General features: G+C 35.7%; 1 protein-coding gene and 1 pseudogene across 1 annotated transcript; both read left to right on the top strand.

Moving 5' to 3' along the window:
- Positions 1–1,308: 1,308 nt before the first annotated feature.
- LOC107422753 (glutathione S-transferase U8-like) lies at positions 1,309–2,264 on the top strand. The gene is made up of 2 exons (XM_060815735.1): positions 1,309–1,646; positions 1,811–2,264. Exons 1-2 carry the CDS (start codon positions 1,338–1,340, stop codon positions 2,162–2,164), a joined length of 663 nt encoding a protein of 220 aa, XP_060671718.1. The 5' UTR covers positions 1,309–1,337; the 3' UTR covers positions 2,165–2,264.
- A 2,091-nt stretch (positions 2,265–4,355) lies between these two features.
- The window catches only part of LOC132799343 (glutathione S-transferase U7-like), a 28,005-nt pseudogene continuing 19,443 nt past the window's right edge, over positions 4,356–12,917 (top strand).

Genomic DNA, 12,917 nt, shown 5'->3' with positions numbered 1-12,917 from the left:
GCCAAAAAAACATTATTGGTCCACATACATTAACTCCATTAAATAAACCATAACTAGCACCTAATTTTTTTAAAAGAAATGGTCAAACAAATATTAATATGAAGGGAAAATTTCACAAACATAACCTAAAGTTTCAAGTTTTTTCACATAGACCCCTCTTTGGGATATTTTCGAGGTCCCTTGCAAAACACAAAGTTGACCTAAAAAACATGACAACAATGCAAGCAATGTTGAAACAAAGAAAAAAAGTTGATGAAGGCAGGGAGACCAGAAAACAAAGTACTAGTTACCAGTCATTCGTAGTGGAAATGGTGAGGTTTTCTAAAAAAGTGGCTAAAATGCAACAAAATTTTCTTGGTAGAATAATCTTGAAAAAAATCTAGATCATCACAAAGGCAGTCTAGAACAATAAATAGGGTTAAGCTGAAACAGAGAGAGACAGAGAAAAGTAACAGATCTCTGCTCTTGATGTTGTTGAAAATTGATGTTCTGTCATAATTGGGATCAAGGACTAAGGTGTGCATGCGATGGTCAACGGGTATGAAGAAGCCTTGTTCATTCCGGTTCTTGCTTGACCATACCAAGATGAGCAAGTTAAAATTTAACCAAATCAATGATTACTATCTTATTCCCAGCATGCTAATAGCGTTTAAGCTCAGAGTCTTTCTGCAAGTAATTTACCAAATAACGTGCTAATTATATATTAGTTAAACAATATTGACAAACAAGTTTTACGTCCATTAGTTAAACAATAATCAACACATAATTCATTTTTTAGGTACAAAGTATTATACTTAGTTGAAATAATAATAAACTTGGTCCAAAAAAATTTTTTGAAACAATAAATATTGTTTCTCTACATATATTTTATGTAATGTACGTACGACTGTATGTATTTTTTATTTTAGAAACATTAAAAACTTGAATAAGGCAGAGAGGAGACCTAGCTAGCACCGGAACACTACTTTAATTGTTTGACTTGGTGGGTAGGTGGAAAAAAATGGAAACTTTTAATTAAAATAAAAATAAATAATAAATAAGTGGAATTAATTGCTAATGTCCTGCCCATATGCGAATAGTTTAATACTTAATACCAAAGTATAAATATATAAAAAAGGATAAGATTTGGTCTTCATCCCTTATCAAAACTTAAAAATGAATAAAATACTTGTTACCCATAGCTTAATAGCGAAAGATGAATAAAATAGTTTAAAAATTTTGTCTCTGTCCATTATTTCAAACTTCGAACTTATTGCCCAAGTAACAAATTTAGAGTACCAAAGTAGCTATAAAATGACTAAGCTGCCCCGAACTTTGCACTGAAAGTTTGATCAACAATGGAGGAAGTAAAGCTACTAGGATTCTGGCCAAGCCCATTTAGTTACAGAGTCATTTGGGCTCTGAAACTGAAGGGTGTAAGCTTTGAGTACATAGAAGAAGACATTAACAACAAAAGTGAAATGCTCTTGCACTACAACCCAGTTTACAAGAAAATCCCAGTTCTTGTTCATAATGGCAAACCAATTTCTGAGTCCCTTGTTATCCTCGAATACATTGAAGAAGCATGGCCACAAAATCCTCTGCTCCCACAAGATCCATATGAAAAAGCCTTGGCTAGGTTTTGGATTCAGTTTCTTGTAGACAAAGTAATTTAAATTTACCTTTGACTTCTTCTTTTTTTTTTTTTTTTTTTCACCTTTTCTCTATTTACTTGCATATATTTGGGTTTATATATAAAACGGATTAACCTTATTAGCCATTTAAATTGTCCCTTTAATATGTAACGAAACTTTGTATCATTGTCATGTAGAGTCGCCTCTGGACAGCGTTTATCTGTGCTGAAGCTGAAGAGGAAAAAGAAAAAGCAGCAAAAGAAATACTGGAAGCTTTAAAAATCCTGGAAGAACAAGCACTTGGCGAAAAGAAATTTTTTGGTGGTGACACTATAAATATGGTAGACATAGCATGTGGAACCCTAGCTCATTGGTTTGAAGGCATGGAAGAAGTTGTAGGAGTCAAGGTGATAGAAACTTCCACTTTGCCAAATTTGCACGCTTGGATTCAGAATTTTAAGCAGGTTCCAGTGATCAAAGACAACCTTCCCGATCGTGAGAAATTGTTAGCATATCAGAAAATCTTAAGACAGAAATTTTCAACCACTTAATATTACAAAGCTGATAGCTCATCTTTTTGATAGGTTGTGATAGCCTTCCTTACCCTGTGTGCATCAAATATATTTGCCAATAAATTGACTTTTTGTTTGTTATAATCTCTTGCTTCTTTTATACATATATATATTTTCCGCGCCACCCCCCCCCCCCCCCCCCACTATGATTGGTATTTGGTTTCCACTAAATAAAGAAAAAATCAGTTTCCTTTGCACACATACAGAAGTGTACAACAATTGAAGATTTTATATTCTGTCTTGCTGCATATACAATTCACAAATTACAATATGGACCAAGATGCAATTTTGTGTATTATAGGTCAATTATCTGCTACTAGAATCAGTTTCCATAGTCAAACAAGGCATGCTTAAAGTTAAATAGTTAATAGTTAAAATAATAGATACCTTGAAGCTGGAATTTTCAAAGAAACTAGTAGAGTTAATGCATCAGCCTTTTTCCACTCATAGGATAAGACAGGAAGAATACATTTTTCTCCTACTCTGTTTTGTTTTATTTTCTTGCCGTATAATTTTCTGGCAAGCCAATTCCATAAAAGGAAATTGGAATCTTGCACATTTATAATGGGATTTACTTGCTACATTTATCAAGCTGAAACTTATAAGGCCGTCATTACACAATAAAAGTGAAGTTGAAACAGAGAAAGAGAAAATGATAACAATGCAAATAATGTTGAAACAGAGGAAGAAGATGATGAAGGCAAGGGGACTAGAAAATAAAGGACTACGCATCAATCATTGGTAGTGGATACAGTGGGTTTTTTTCTTTCTATAAGAATGGCCAAAATGCAACTAAGTTTGTGGTCTTGGAAGATTTATATCTTCAAATGCCCCTGCTATTGAATAATTGTTGTTTTCTCATAACTGGAATCAAAGCAAAAGCATTGAAAACTCCTAAAGAATCAATTCCTCTTCATGGTACCCACACAGAATATAAGTTCAAAGAGCAAATTGTAGAAATTTTTGCTGGAATTTAACACAAAATGAAGTAGCATAGGTAATTAAAGAAGACTTGATATCCAAACTTTCAAGCATATTAAAGATGTTCATTCATAATAAGCTTTGGAAAATTTAAAACTTGTTTCTCTAGATCAGTGACCTGAACAACCAATTAATCAAAAACGCCAAGCTCACGATTAAGTAGAATGAATCATTTCTCACAAGAACAAACTTATTTTATAACATGAGTCATAATATAAGGCTTAATGTAAATCATTCAGTCTTTATATGATATCTAACCAACCTAAACATAAACACTAACAAATTAAGATTTTCACCAGAACTTCATTGAAGGAATAATCCAAGGCACTTCATTAGATACAACAACACTTTGATCTTCAGTCCATATTTCAAGACTTTGAACCTGCCTTAACCATTCATTCTCCACCAAGTCGAATTCATCAAATCCAATTACATTTCGCCAAAAACCTTTAACCTTTGTGGACTGATGATTTTCGTTAACCTTGTGCGCAACAAATATATTTGTTCAATAAATTGACTATCTGTTTGCTATAATCTTTTGCTTCTTGTAGACTATTTTCCTAAGTTTGATTGATGTTTGGAATTCACTAAAGATGTCATTGCATGCATACATCATTCTTACAAAAGTATACAATCTTTAATCAAATTTACATGATATCCATTCTAAACTTATAAACAAAAAAGTAATGGGGAAGAAAAAAGAATGAAGATAGAAGATTTTATGTTCTCTGTCTTATTGCATATACCAATCACAATATGGACTAAGATGCAATTTTGGGTATAATGGTCAATGGTCTGCCATTAGAATAAATTTCTATGGTCAAAAAAAAAAAAAAAAAAAAGTTGCTATAGTTAGTTAATGAGTTTAGAGACCTTGAAGCTGGAAAATTTCATAGTGACCAGTTTCTGAAATTAGTTTCTGAAAAATGAAATAAATGGGTTGACAATAAAATATAATGGTTCTATCTGCAGAGAAGTTTAATATAGCATTTGCATTCACTTGTTCTATGAAATCATCCAAATATCATAGGTGTGAAGTTCTTTCTTTAATTGGGAATGGAGGAAAGAAAGATATTGGGGGGGGAGGGGGAAGAATAAAAAAATGTTTGCAATGGAAACTGCATTAACGTTTATATTTACCGATTTGGCTTTTTTTCTTCTTCTTTTATTTATTTATTTTTTATCTAACATGGAGTTAATGGTACACATATCTTCATTTGATGAGCTATGTCTACCAAATCAGATCCCAGCATGTATACATAATGTGTAGGAAAATTTTCTGTTGGTACAAACCTAAATTGCTAACTAATTATTCGCATTAGCTTCAGAAATTCATACTCGATTTCATTTTTAACCATTCACCAATTGACATCTTATTTCTATAGTTATAAGCTATAACTAGTAGTAGATATTATTCTTCGTATAGAAGAAGATATAATTACTCACAGTAAGAAAAGTGAAATCCTTTTGTGCTTCAACTCAGTTTATAAGAAAATCCAAGTTCTTCTTCATCATGGCAAACCACTTTCTCAGTCCCTGACTATCCTCCAATATATTGAGAGACATGGCGACAAAATTCTCTGCTCCAAATGATCCCCATTGAAAGGCCTTGGCTATGTTTTGGATTCAGTTTCTTGTAGACAAACTAATTTAACTCTCTACCTTTTACTTTTTCCCTTTTTTTTTCTTTTTTTTTTTTTAAATATTTACTTGCATATATATATAGATATATATACATATGTAAACAGATAAACTTTTAATCTTTTGGCAATAAAAAACTTAATCTTTTGGCAATAAAAAACAGATTAACCTTATAAGCCTTTAAAATTGTCCCTTTCATATACAACAACACTATATTTCATTGTCGTTGGAAGCTGCCTCTGAACAGCATTTCTCTGCGCTGCGGCAAGAACTACTAAGTTTTGAAAATCCTTGAAGAACAAGCACTTGGAGAAAAGAATTTTTTGGTGGTGAAACTATAAATAAGGTAGACATAGTATATGGAATAGAAGAGAAATTGTAGATGTCAAGATGATGGAACCTACCACTTTGCCTGGTTTGCAAGCTTAGAATCAAAATTTTAAGCAGGTTTCTGTGATCAGAGACAACCTTCATGCTAAAAAATTTAAGACAGAAATTTACTTCCATTTGATATTAGATAACTTATCTTTTTTATTGGTTCTGATCATTTACCGCATCCTTGTGCGCATCAAATATATTTATTCAGTAGGTTGACTGTTCAGGTTTGCTATAATCTCTTACTTCTTATATATAACTTTCCCTATGTTTGATGGATACTTGGATTACATTAACGATGAGTACAATCTTGCATACATACTTCATTCTTACAAAAGTGTACTAACTTCAGGACAAATTTACATGATATTCCTTCTTCAAGAAAAAAAAAAAAAAAAAGAAAAACGAAAAAGAAAAGATGAAAATAGAAGATTTTATATTCTCTCTTTTATTGCATATACCAATCACAGTATGGACAAAGACGCAATTTTGTGTGTAGTGGTCGATGGTCTGCCATTAGAATAAGTTTCCATAGTACAAAAAATGGCATGCTTAAATAGTTAATGAGTTTTAGAGACCTCGTTGATGGAAAGTTTTTATGACACCGTTAGACCTTGAGCCTTTTTCCACAGATTCACAGATTCATAGGATAAGACTAAGACACAGATTTATACTTCTCTGTTTTGTCTTGGCTATGGCACTGGCATTTCAAAAGAACACATATGGGGAATGACATGAAGAAAAATTGCGGATATGCAAGAAAAATTGAGGTCAAAACAGAGCAAGTGAATGACGATAGCGTCGAAAAGATCAGATAAGCAAAAGACTGAGTATTTAGAACAAATCCCAATCACAAAACCATAATATAAATATTGTGAATCATAACTCAAGTGAACAAACACCTAATTTTATAACATGAGCCACAATGCAGATTAATGGAAATCATTCTGCCTTTATAATACCTACACTCTTAAACTCCCAAAGTTTTAGTAAGTACTAAACTAATATCCATCATACTTTCTAAAAACAAAATAATAATAACAATAAGAATAAGAATAGTAATAATAGTAATACACAACTATCTTGTACATAATGAGTTCACTAATATCCCCTAACCTTAATTTAGTATCTAGCAAAACAAAGAGACCCCAGAACTTCATTGAAGGCACAATCCAAGGCACTCCATTAAACAAATTAAATATTTGATCTTCACTCCATATTTCAACACTTTCAACCACCCTTGGATATTTATCCATCTCCAAGCCAAATTCCTCAACTTCAAATACCCATCGTTGTAAACCTTCAACATTTGTCCCATCGTATTTGTTGCTTAGACGCATACGCTTCTGTTTGTTAGCCAGAGCTATTGATTTCCATGGTTTGCATAGAACACTGAATCTTATATAATCTGAGAGTGCAAACAATCTCTATAATATTTCATCTAAAAAATCTCCTCGTAGATTTGCCCAACCTGATGAATAAGAAGAAGAAGGCTTGCCCTTTTCTGCATTTTCTTAACCATTTTCGCAATTTAAGATAAAAACTGTGAAAATCGATAAAAAAAAAAAAATTTTTTTGACGAGGTGAAGAAGAACACCTATTTACTCTGTTTTGATCGTCCAAAAAAATAAAATAAAATAAAATAAAATAAAATAAGATAAAATAAAAAATAGAAAAACGTAATATTTATTTTTTTGATTACTGTGATTGGGCTGGATCACTTCATTCTTGGGTATAAGCCCATCGACAAAATCCTCTTCCTTATATGGGAAGCCCTGCCTGGTTTTATTTTGATTGCAGTATATTGTGCAATGTATTAGGATTAATTTAAAACTGGACAGAATAACATAACAATTTTATATTAAAAAATATATATAAATACATGGTTAAGTCAAGTGAACTCAATGACTAATATAATTTTTTTTTTTAAAAAAAAAAAATCATTGAAATAATATTACCTCGATTATAATGTTATTTGGAACCCAAAAAAAAAAAAAAAAACGAAAAAAAAAGGAAAAAGAAATGATCATGTTATTTAATAAATTTTTTGTTAACTGTTTGACCTTTTTTCTCTTTTTTTTAAGGATTATTTAACATGTTAAGTAATGACTTTATTTGGCAAACTACTTAAATGATATATTAAATGATAAAACCAATATTTATTAAAAGAAGAAAATGAGTGTTCTTTTTTTCTTTTCTTTTTTCAAAGAAAAAAATGAGTGTTATTACACATTTAAAAGTAATAAACATAGTCAACTAAACGTTTCCATTAGCTTCATATTCGGTTTCATTAAATGGGGGATCATGTACCAAGATGCTATAATTAATGGATATGATCATGTTAGGATTGCACGAGTTGCATGGGCCATGCAGGTCCTTTGTGGCAACTGGTGTGGCTACTGGTGCAAAACGTGGGGAACGAGGGGTTGGTCTTTTGTTAGGATGAGTCAGTTCTGGTGCAATTAGTTAGTTACTCTATTATTTCTTAGCTTTAGTTGTTAGTTTGTTATTTCGGTTGTTGGCCATTACTCTTACTGCTAGTAGTGGTGCCTATTTTTATGCTAGTCATTATTTGATTCTTGTTATGTAGTGGGTACAAATTATACCACAGGGAGGAAATAAAGCATCAAACCTAGTTTCTTTAATCTTTTCCTTTCCAAACGTTTCTCTACTACACAACCAAAACTCTAAACCCATCAATTGGTATCAGAGCCAGGTTCCCACCTTTTCTCTCCTCACTCTGTTTGACTCTGTTTCTTACTCCCAAAATAGGGGCTTAATTCACATACCAACAAAGTTCTAATGGACACTTGGGGCAAGACCAATGCCAAGTTTCGAAATGAAGTAAACGAGGCCCTAGCTCAGCATGAAACTAGTATTCACGAGGTGAATACACAATTCGATCAAGTCACGACAACCTTGCAGACTGTTTTGTCGGAACTCCAATCTCTTCGGGTGTCTTCAAAATCATTTCTTCAGTCTCGCCAAATCAACCCATTTTCTGTTGGAAAGTCCTCAAAAACAGCCAGTGAATCCAACAACCATCCACCAAAGCTTCTCTTCCCAAAATTTGATGGAGAAGACCCACAGGGTTGGGTATACAAGGCAGAACAGTTTTTTGACTTCCAAGGAGTTCCCTCAGACCAACAAGTTCCATTGGCATCCTTTCATTTGGAAGGATTAGCCCTCCAATGGTATAGGCGGTTCATGAAATTTTGAGGTCCGGTGTGTTAGGGCCTCAACTTGTTTTGCTCATATCTTTCAAACTATAACTCCGTTTTTGACGTGCTACTAGTCTATGGACTCATGTCGATGCATACTTTCCAAAGGTACCCCAGTCAAAGAGAAATTCCATCTAAATCAAAAAGTCAAATTTTGACCCTTCTCAATCAACAACAGTCAAACCCGATCAACCTCGGTCAACGTGAAAGAAATTTCCTACGTACTTCGGGACAAGATATTACAATCTTCCCTCCTAATAAAAATTTCATCCTTGAAATTTTGTACATCACCAAAATGCATAAGAATAGAAGTTGCGGATTTGTGCCTCGGCTCCCACTTTGCTTTCTCGGCTAGGTGATTTCATCACAAGACTGCAACTTGGGAATTAGTCTTATTGACCAATAAACGTTCCTTGGGACCTAAGATCTGTGCCAATTGCTCCACGCATAATAGGTCTTCCTTCATTTTGATGTCAGGAATCTCAAACACGTGCGAGAGATCTCCAATGTTCTTTTGTAACAACAATACGTGAAATATGTTGTGTACCCATGTTACCTCTTTCAAAATTGCTAACTTGTAGGCCACAACCAATTCCTTCGATAACCTCGTAGTGACCAAGATGTCGGGACCTTAGCTTCCTTCATTGACCAAAGTGTACGACTCCCTTCCACGGAGGTAAATTCAAGAAAATCTAACCTCCAACTTCGAATTCAAGATCCTCTATGCACATCGATGTAGCTCATTTGATGATATTGGGTATCTCACAACCTTCCTTGGACGACTCTTATCTTGTCCATGATAACTCGTAAGTTTTTGGAGTCAACCATCGTGTTGTTGTATGGTGCTTTTCCTTACCCGCTTCACTCCAACACTGTGGGGTTCGGCATTGCCCTACCTATAAAGCTTCGTATAGAGACATTCCAATGCTTGCTTGATGGCTGTTATTATGAGCAATTTCTATCAACAGAAATTGTTTATTCCAGCTTCCTACAAATTGCACGATGCGCTCTTAGCATATCTTCCAAATATGAGTTTTTTATGCTCCACTTGTCCATCGACACGCAGGTGAGTGACGACGATCATCCAAACACCATCATATCTTCTCGCTATGAGTGGTGTTTTAAACACGAAATTCCTTTTTGAATTCTTCCCACCCCTACATGAAGGAAAGGTAAGGGTTGCGGTTGCGCAGAAAGTTGCTGTCTTTCTGCCTTCACTTGTTGGCAATTTAAGCACCTTAATTCAAATTCTCTACTTTCCTCCTTCATAAAAATCCATCATTAATGCTTAATAAGTGTGAGATACATCTTCATACCTCCAAAGTATATCACATACCTCGAATTTTGTGCTTCCCTTAGGATTTCCTTTATTATGATTATACCCAAGGTATCTTGTCGGGAAACACCTTTGAAAATTAGAGTTATTTATACTTGGGTAACAAATTTGATTTCAGACAAGGAAACAATCCTTCGAGACTGATAAAACGAGAGATTAGACTTGGATGGGACATACAACAATGCACAATCCCTTAGGAATATTAGAACCTAGAGCTTTGATACAAACTATCAGGACCTCAACTTGTTTTGATCATATCTTTCAAACTGTAGCTTTGTTTTCGACATGTTACTAGTCTATGGACTCAAGTCGATGCATACTTTCCAACGGTACCCTAGTTAAAGAGAAATTCCATCCGGATCAAAAAGTCAAATTTTGACCCGTCTCGATCAACGATAGTCAAACCCGATCAACCTCGGTCAACGTGAAAGAAATTTTCTATGTACTTCGGGACAGGGTGTTACATGGTGTCTTGGAAGGAATTTATGAAAGCCTTTCTCCTTCGCTTTGGTCCAACCGAATTCGAAGATCCCTCAGAAGCCTTGGCCCGTCTGCGTTAGACCTCCACAGTGGCAGCTTATCAGGAGAACTTTGAGAAGTTATCCCATCGTATTGATGGATTATCGGAGTCATTTTTAATTGGGTGCTTTATTGTTGGCTTAAGAGATGATATTTGCTTGGATGTTAAAATCAAACATCCACCAACTTTGAGCGAAGTCATAGGAGTGGCCTGTTCAATTGAAGAACATAATCTCTTGCAATGGAAACTTCCACAATGTCCTCGTTCACCTGTGCCTACGGCTCACAACTAGAGAATCCCATGCAAGGATTACTGAGACCCCCACCTTCACCAAAAACCACATCCAGTATGCTTCCCACGACCTTCCACCGTATATCCCGTCAAGAAGCTCATGAACGATGTGAAAAAGGGTTATGCTATTACTGTGATGAAAAATTTATTCCTGGCCATTGATGTGCTCGTCCATAGCTCTTCATGATAGCAGATGAAGCTGAAATCACTGATAGTGACTTGGAGGTAACACCAACAGAGGAGCCTGAAGGAATTACACTCAAAATTTCATTCCATGCGATCACGGGAGTGGACCATCCACAAACATTTCGAGTTCTGGGACGGCTATAGAACGAGGATTTGATAGTTCTCATCGACGGGGGCAGTACCCATAATTTCATCAACTAGGTAATGGTTACAAAATATGGTTTACCCATAGAAAGAAGCAAGAAGTTTCAAGTTATGATCGCCAACAAGGAAACGAGTGGAATGTGCTGGTCTCCACCATGCACTCACCCTGCATATTCAAGGGTGTCCTATAACAGCTGATTATTATGTGCTTCTGATAGCAGCATATCCAATCGTTCTAGGTGTTCAATGGCTCGCCACACTCAGACCGATCGAAATCGATTATGCATGCCTCACCATGATATTTAAATAAAATGGGATCATCCATAGGTTTCAAAGAGTCCAACAGGGACTAGGAGTACTCTCACAGAAGGAATGTCAAAACACTCACCAGTCAGTAGGATTTGGTACGGGATTTTTCATTTGATTAATTACCATGCACCCATCAACAAAATTTCCAACCACCCATCAGATTTAGATATGCTTTTATCTAAATTTTCATTCTTTCAACCTCCTACAACTCTTCCTCCTGAAAGACCTCATGATCATCGAATTCACTCTTACCTAATAACCCTCCTGTGAATGTCCGTCCATATCATTATCCACACTATTAGAAATCTGAAATAGAGAAAATAGTCTGAGAACTCCTCCAAACAGGACTTATACGGCCTAGCAATAGTCTATTCTCTTTACCGGTGTTATTAGTTAAGAAAACCAGCGGGGAATGGCGATTTTGCGTGGACTACCGGGCACTCAACATGGTCACCATTAAGGATAAATATCCCATTCCTATGATTGACTAACTGCTAGATGAGCTCCACAAGGCCCGCTACTTCTCAAAGTTGGATTTACAATCCGGATACCACCAGATTCGAGTGCATGAGGCCGACATTCCCAAGACAGCATTTCGTACTCGTGAAGGCCATTACGAGTTTGTCGTAATGCAGTTTGGCCTCACCAATGCACCGGTTACATTCCAAAGTTTGATGAATGACATATTCCATCCTTACCTTCAGCAATTCATTTTGGTGTTCTTTGATGACATTTTGGTATTTTCTAAAACCTTGGAAGATCATTTGAGCCATCTCCACACGGTTCTATCCATTCCTGCTGCTAATAATTTGTTTGTCAAGGATTCCAAATGCATTTTTGGAGTGTCTTCTATAGAATATCTGGGGCACATAATCTCCACAGCAGGAGTAAGTGCCGATCCTGTTAAGGTGCAAGCTATTCAAGACTGGCCAACACCGTCAACATCCGTGAAGTACATGGATTTCTTGTCTGGGCAGGATATTATCAAAAGTTCATCAAACATTTTGGTGGCATCGTAGCACCCCTCACCAAATTGCTCAGCAAGGAAGGATTCAAATGGACTCAAGAATGCGATGAAGCTTTTCAACAGCTGAAGATGGCTCTAACCACCGCCCCTATTCTTGCACTTCCAGATTTCTCACAACCCTTTGTTATTGAGTGTAATGCTAGTGGAAATGGGATTGGTGCAGTATTGTCTCAAAATGACCAGCCCCTTGCTTATTTTAGTCAGGCATTGCAAGGTTCGACACTTTCACTCTCGGCATATGAAAAGGAGATGCTAGCAGTGGTTAAATCGGTACATAAGTGGAGGCCATATCTGCTTGGTAATTCTTTTGTGGTACACACAGACCAGCAAAGTCTCAAATATTTATTGGAGCAGTGTATAACCACTCCTGCTCAAGCACATTGGCTACTAAAGCTTATTGAGTATGATTACCAAGTGGAATACAAGCGTGGAAGTGAAAACCATGCAGTCCATGCCCTTTCTCAAGTTAAACACAATTTCGCTTTAGTCTGTACACCACAAGCCGAGTGGTGGAGCCAACTGCAATATGAATGTGCCCAAAACCCATACTATGGGAGCCTCCATTTGGTGCCACACCACATACAACGAGATGAAATTTGGTTTGAACATGGCAAGGTCTTACTTAGTCCCTCCTCTACCTTATTACCAACCATCATGGCCGAGTGTCACTTGTCCCGACAAAAGGACACTTTGGGTTCCAT

Source organism: Ziziphus jujuba, chromosome 3 (assembly GCF_031755915.1).
Source record: "Ziziphus jujuba cultivar Dongzao chromosome 3, ASM3175591v1".
NCBI classification, from domain to species: domain Eukaryota; kingdom Viridiplantae; phylum Streptophyta; class Magnoliopsida; order Rosales; family Rhamnaceae; genus Ziziphus; species Ziziphus jujuba.
This window is presented reverse-complemented; position numbering and strand designations above follow the sequence as displayed.

Excerpts from the sequence above, each read along its gene's own strand:
- LOC107422753 (XM_060815735.1), top strand. The coding sequence starts at position 1,338 with ATGGAGGAAGTAAAGCTACTAGGATTCTGGCCAAGCCCATTTAGTTAC. Across the intron at positions 1,647-1,810 it reads TTCAGTTTCTTGTAGACAAA|AGTCGCCTCTGGACAGCGTT; the intron begins GTAATTTAAATT and ends ATTGTCATGTAG.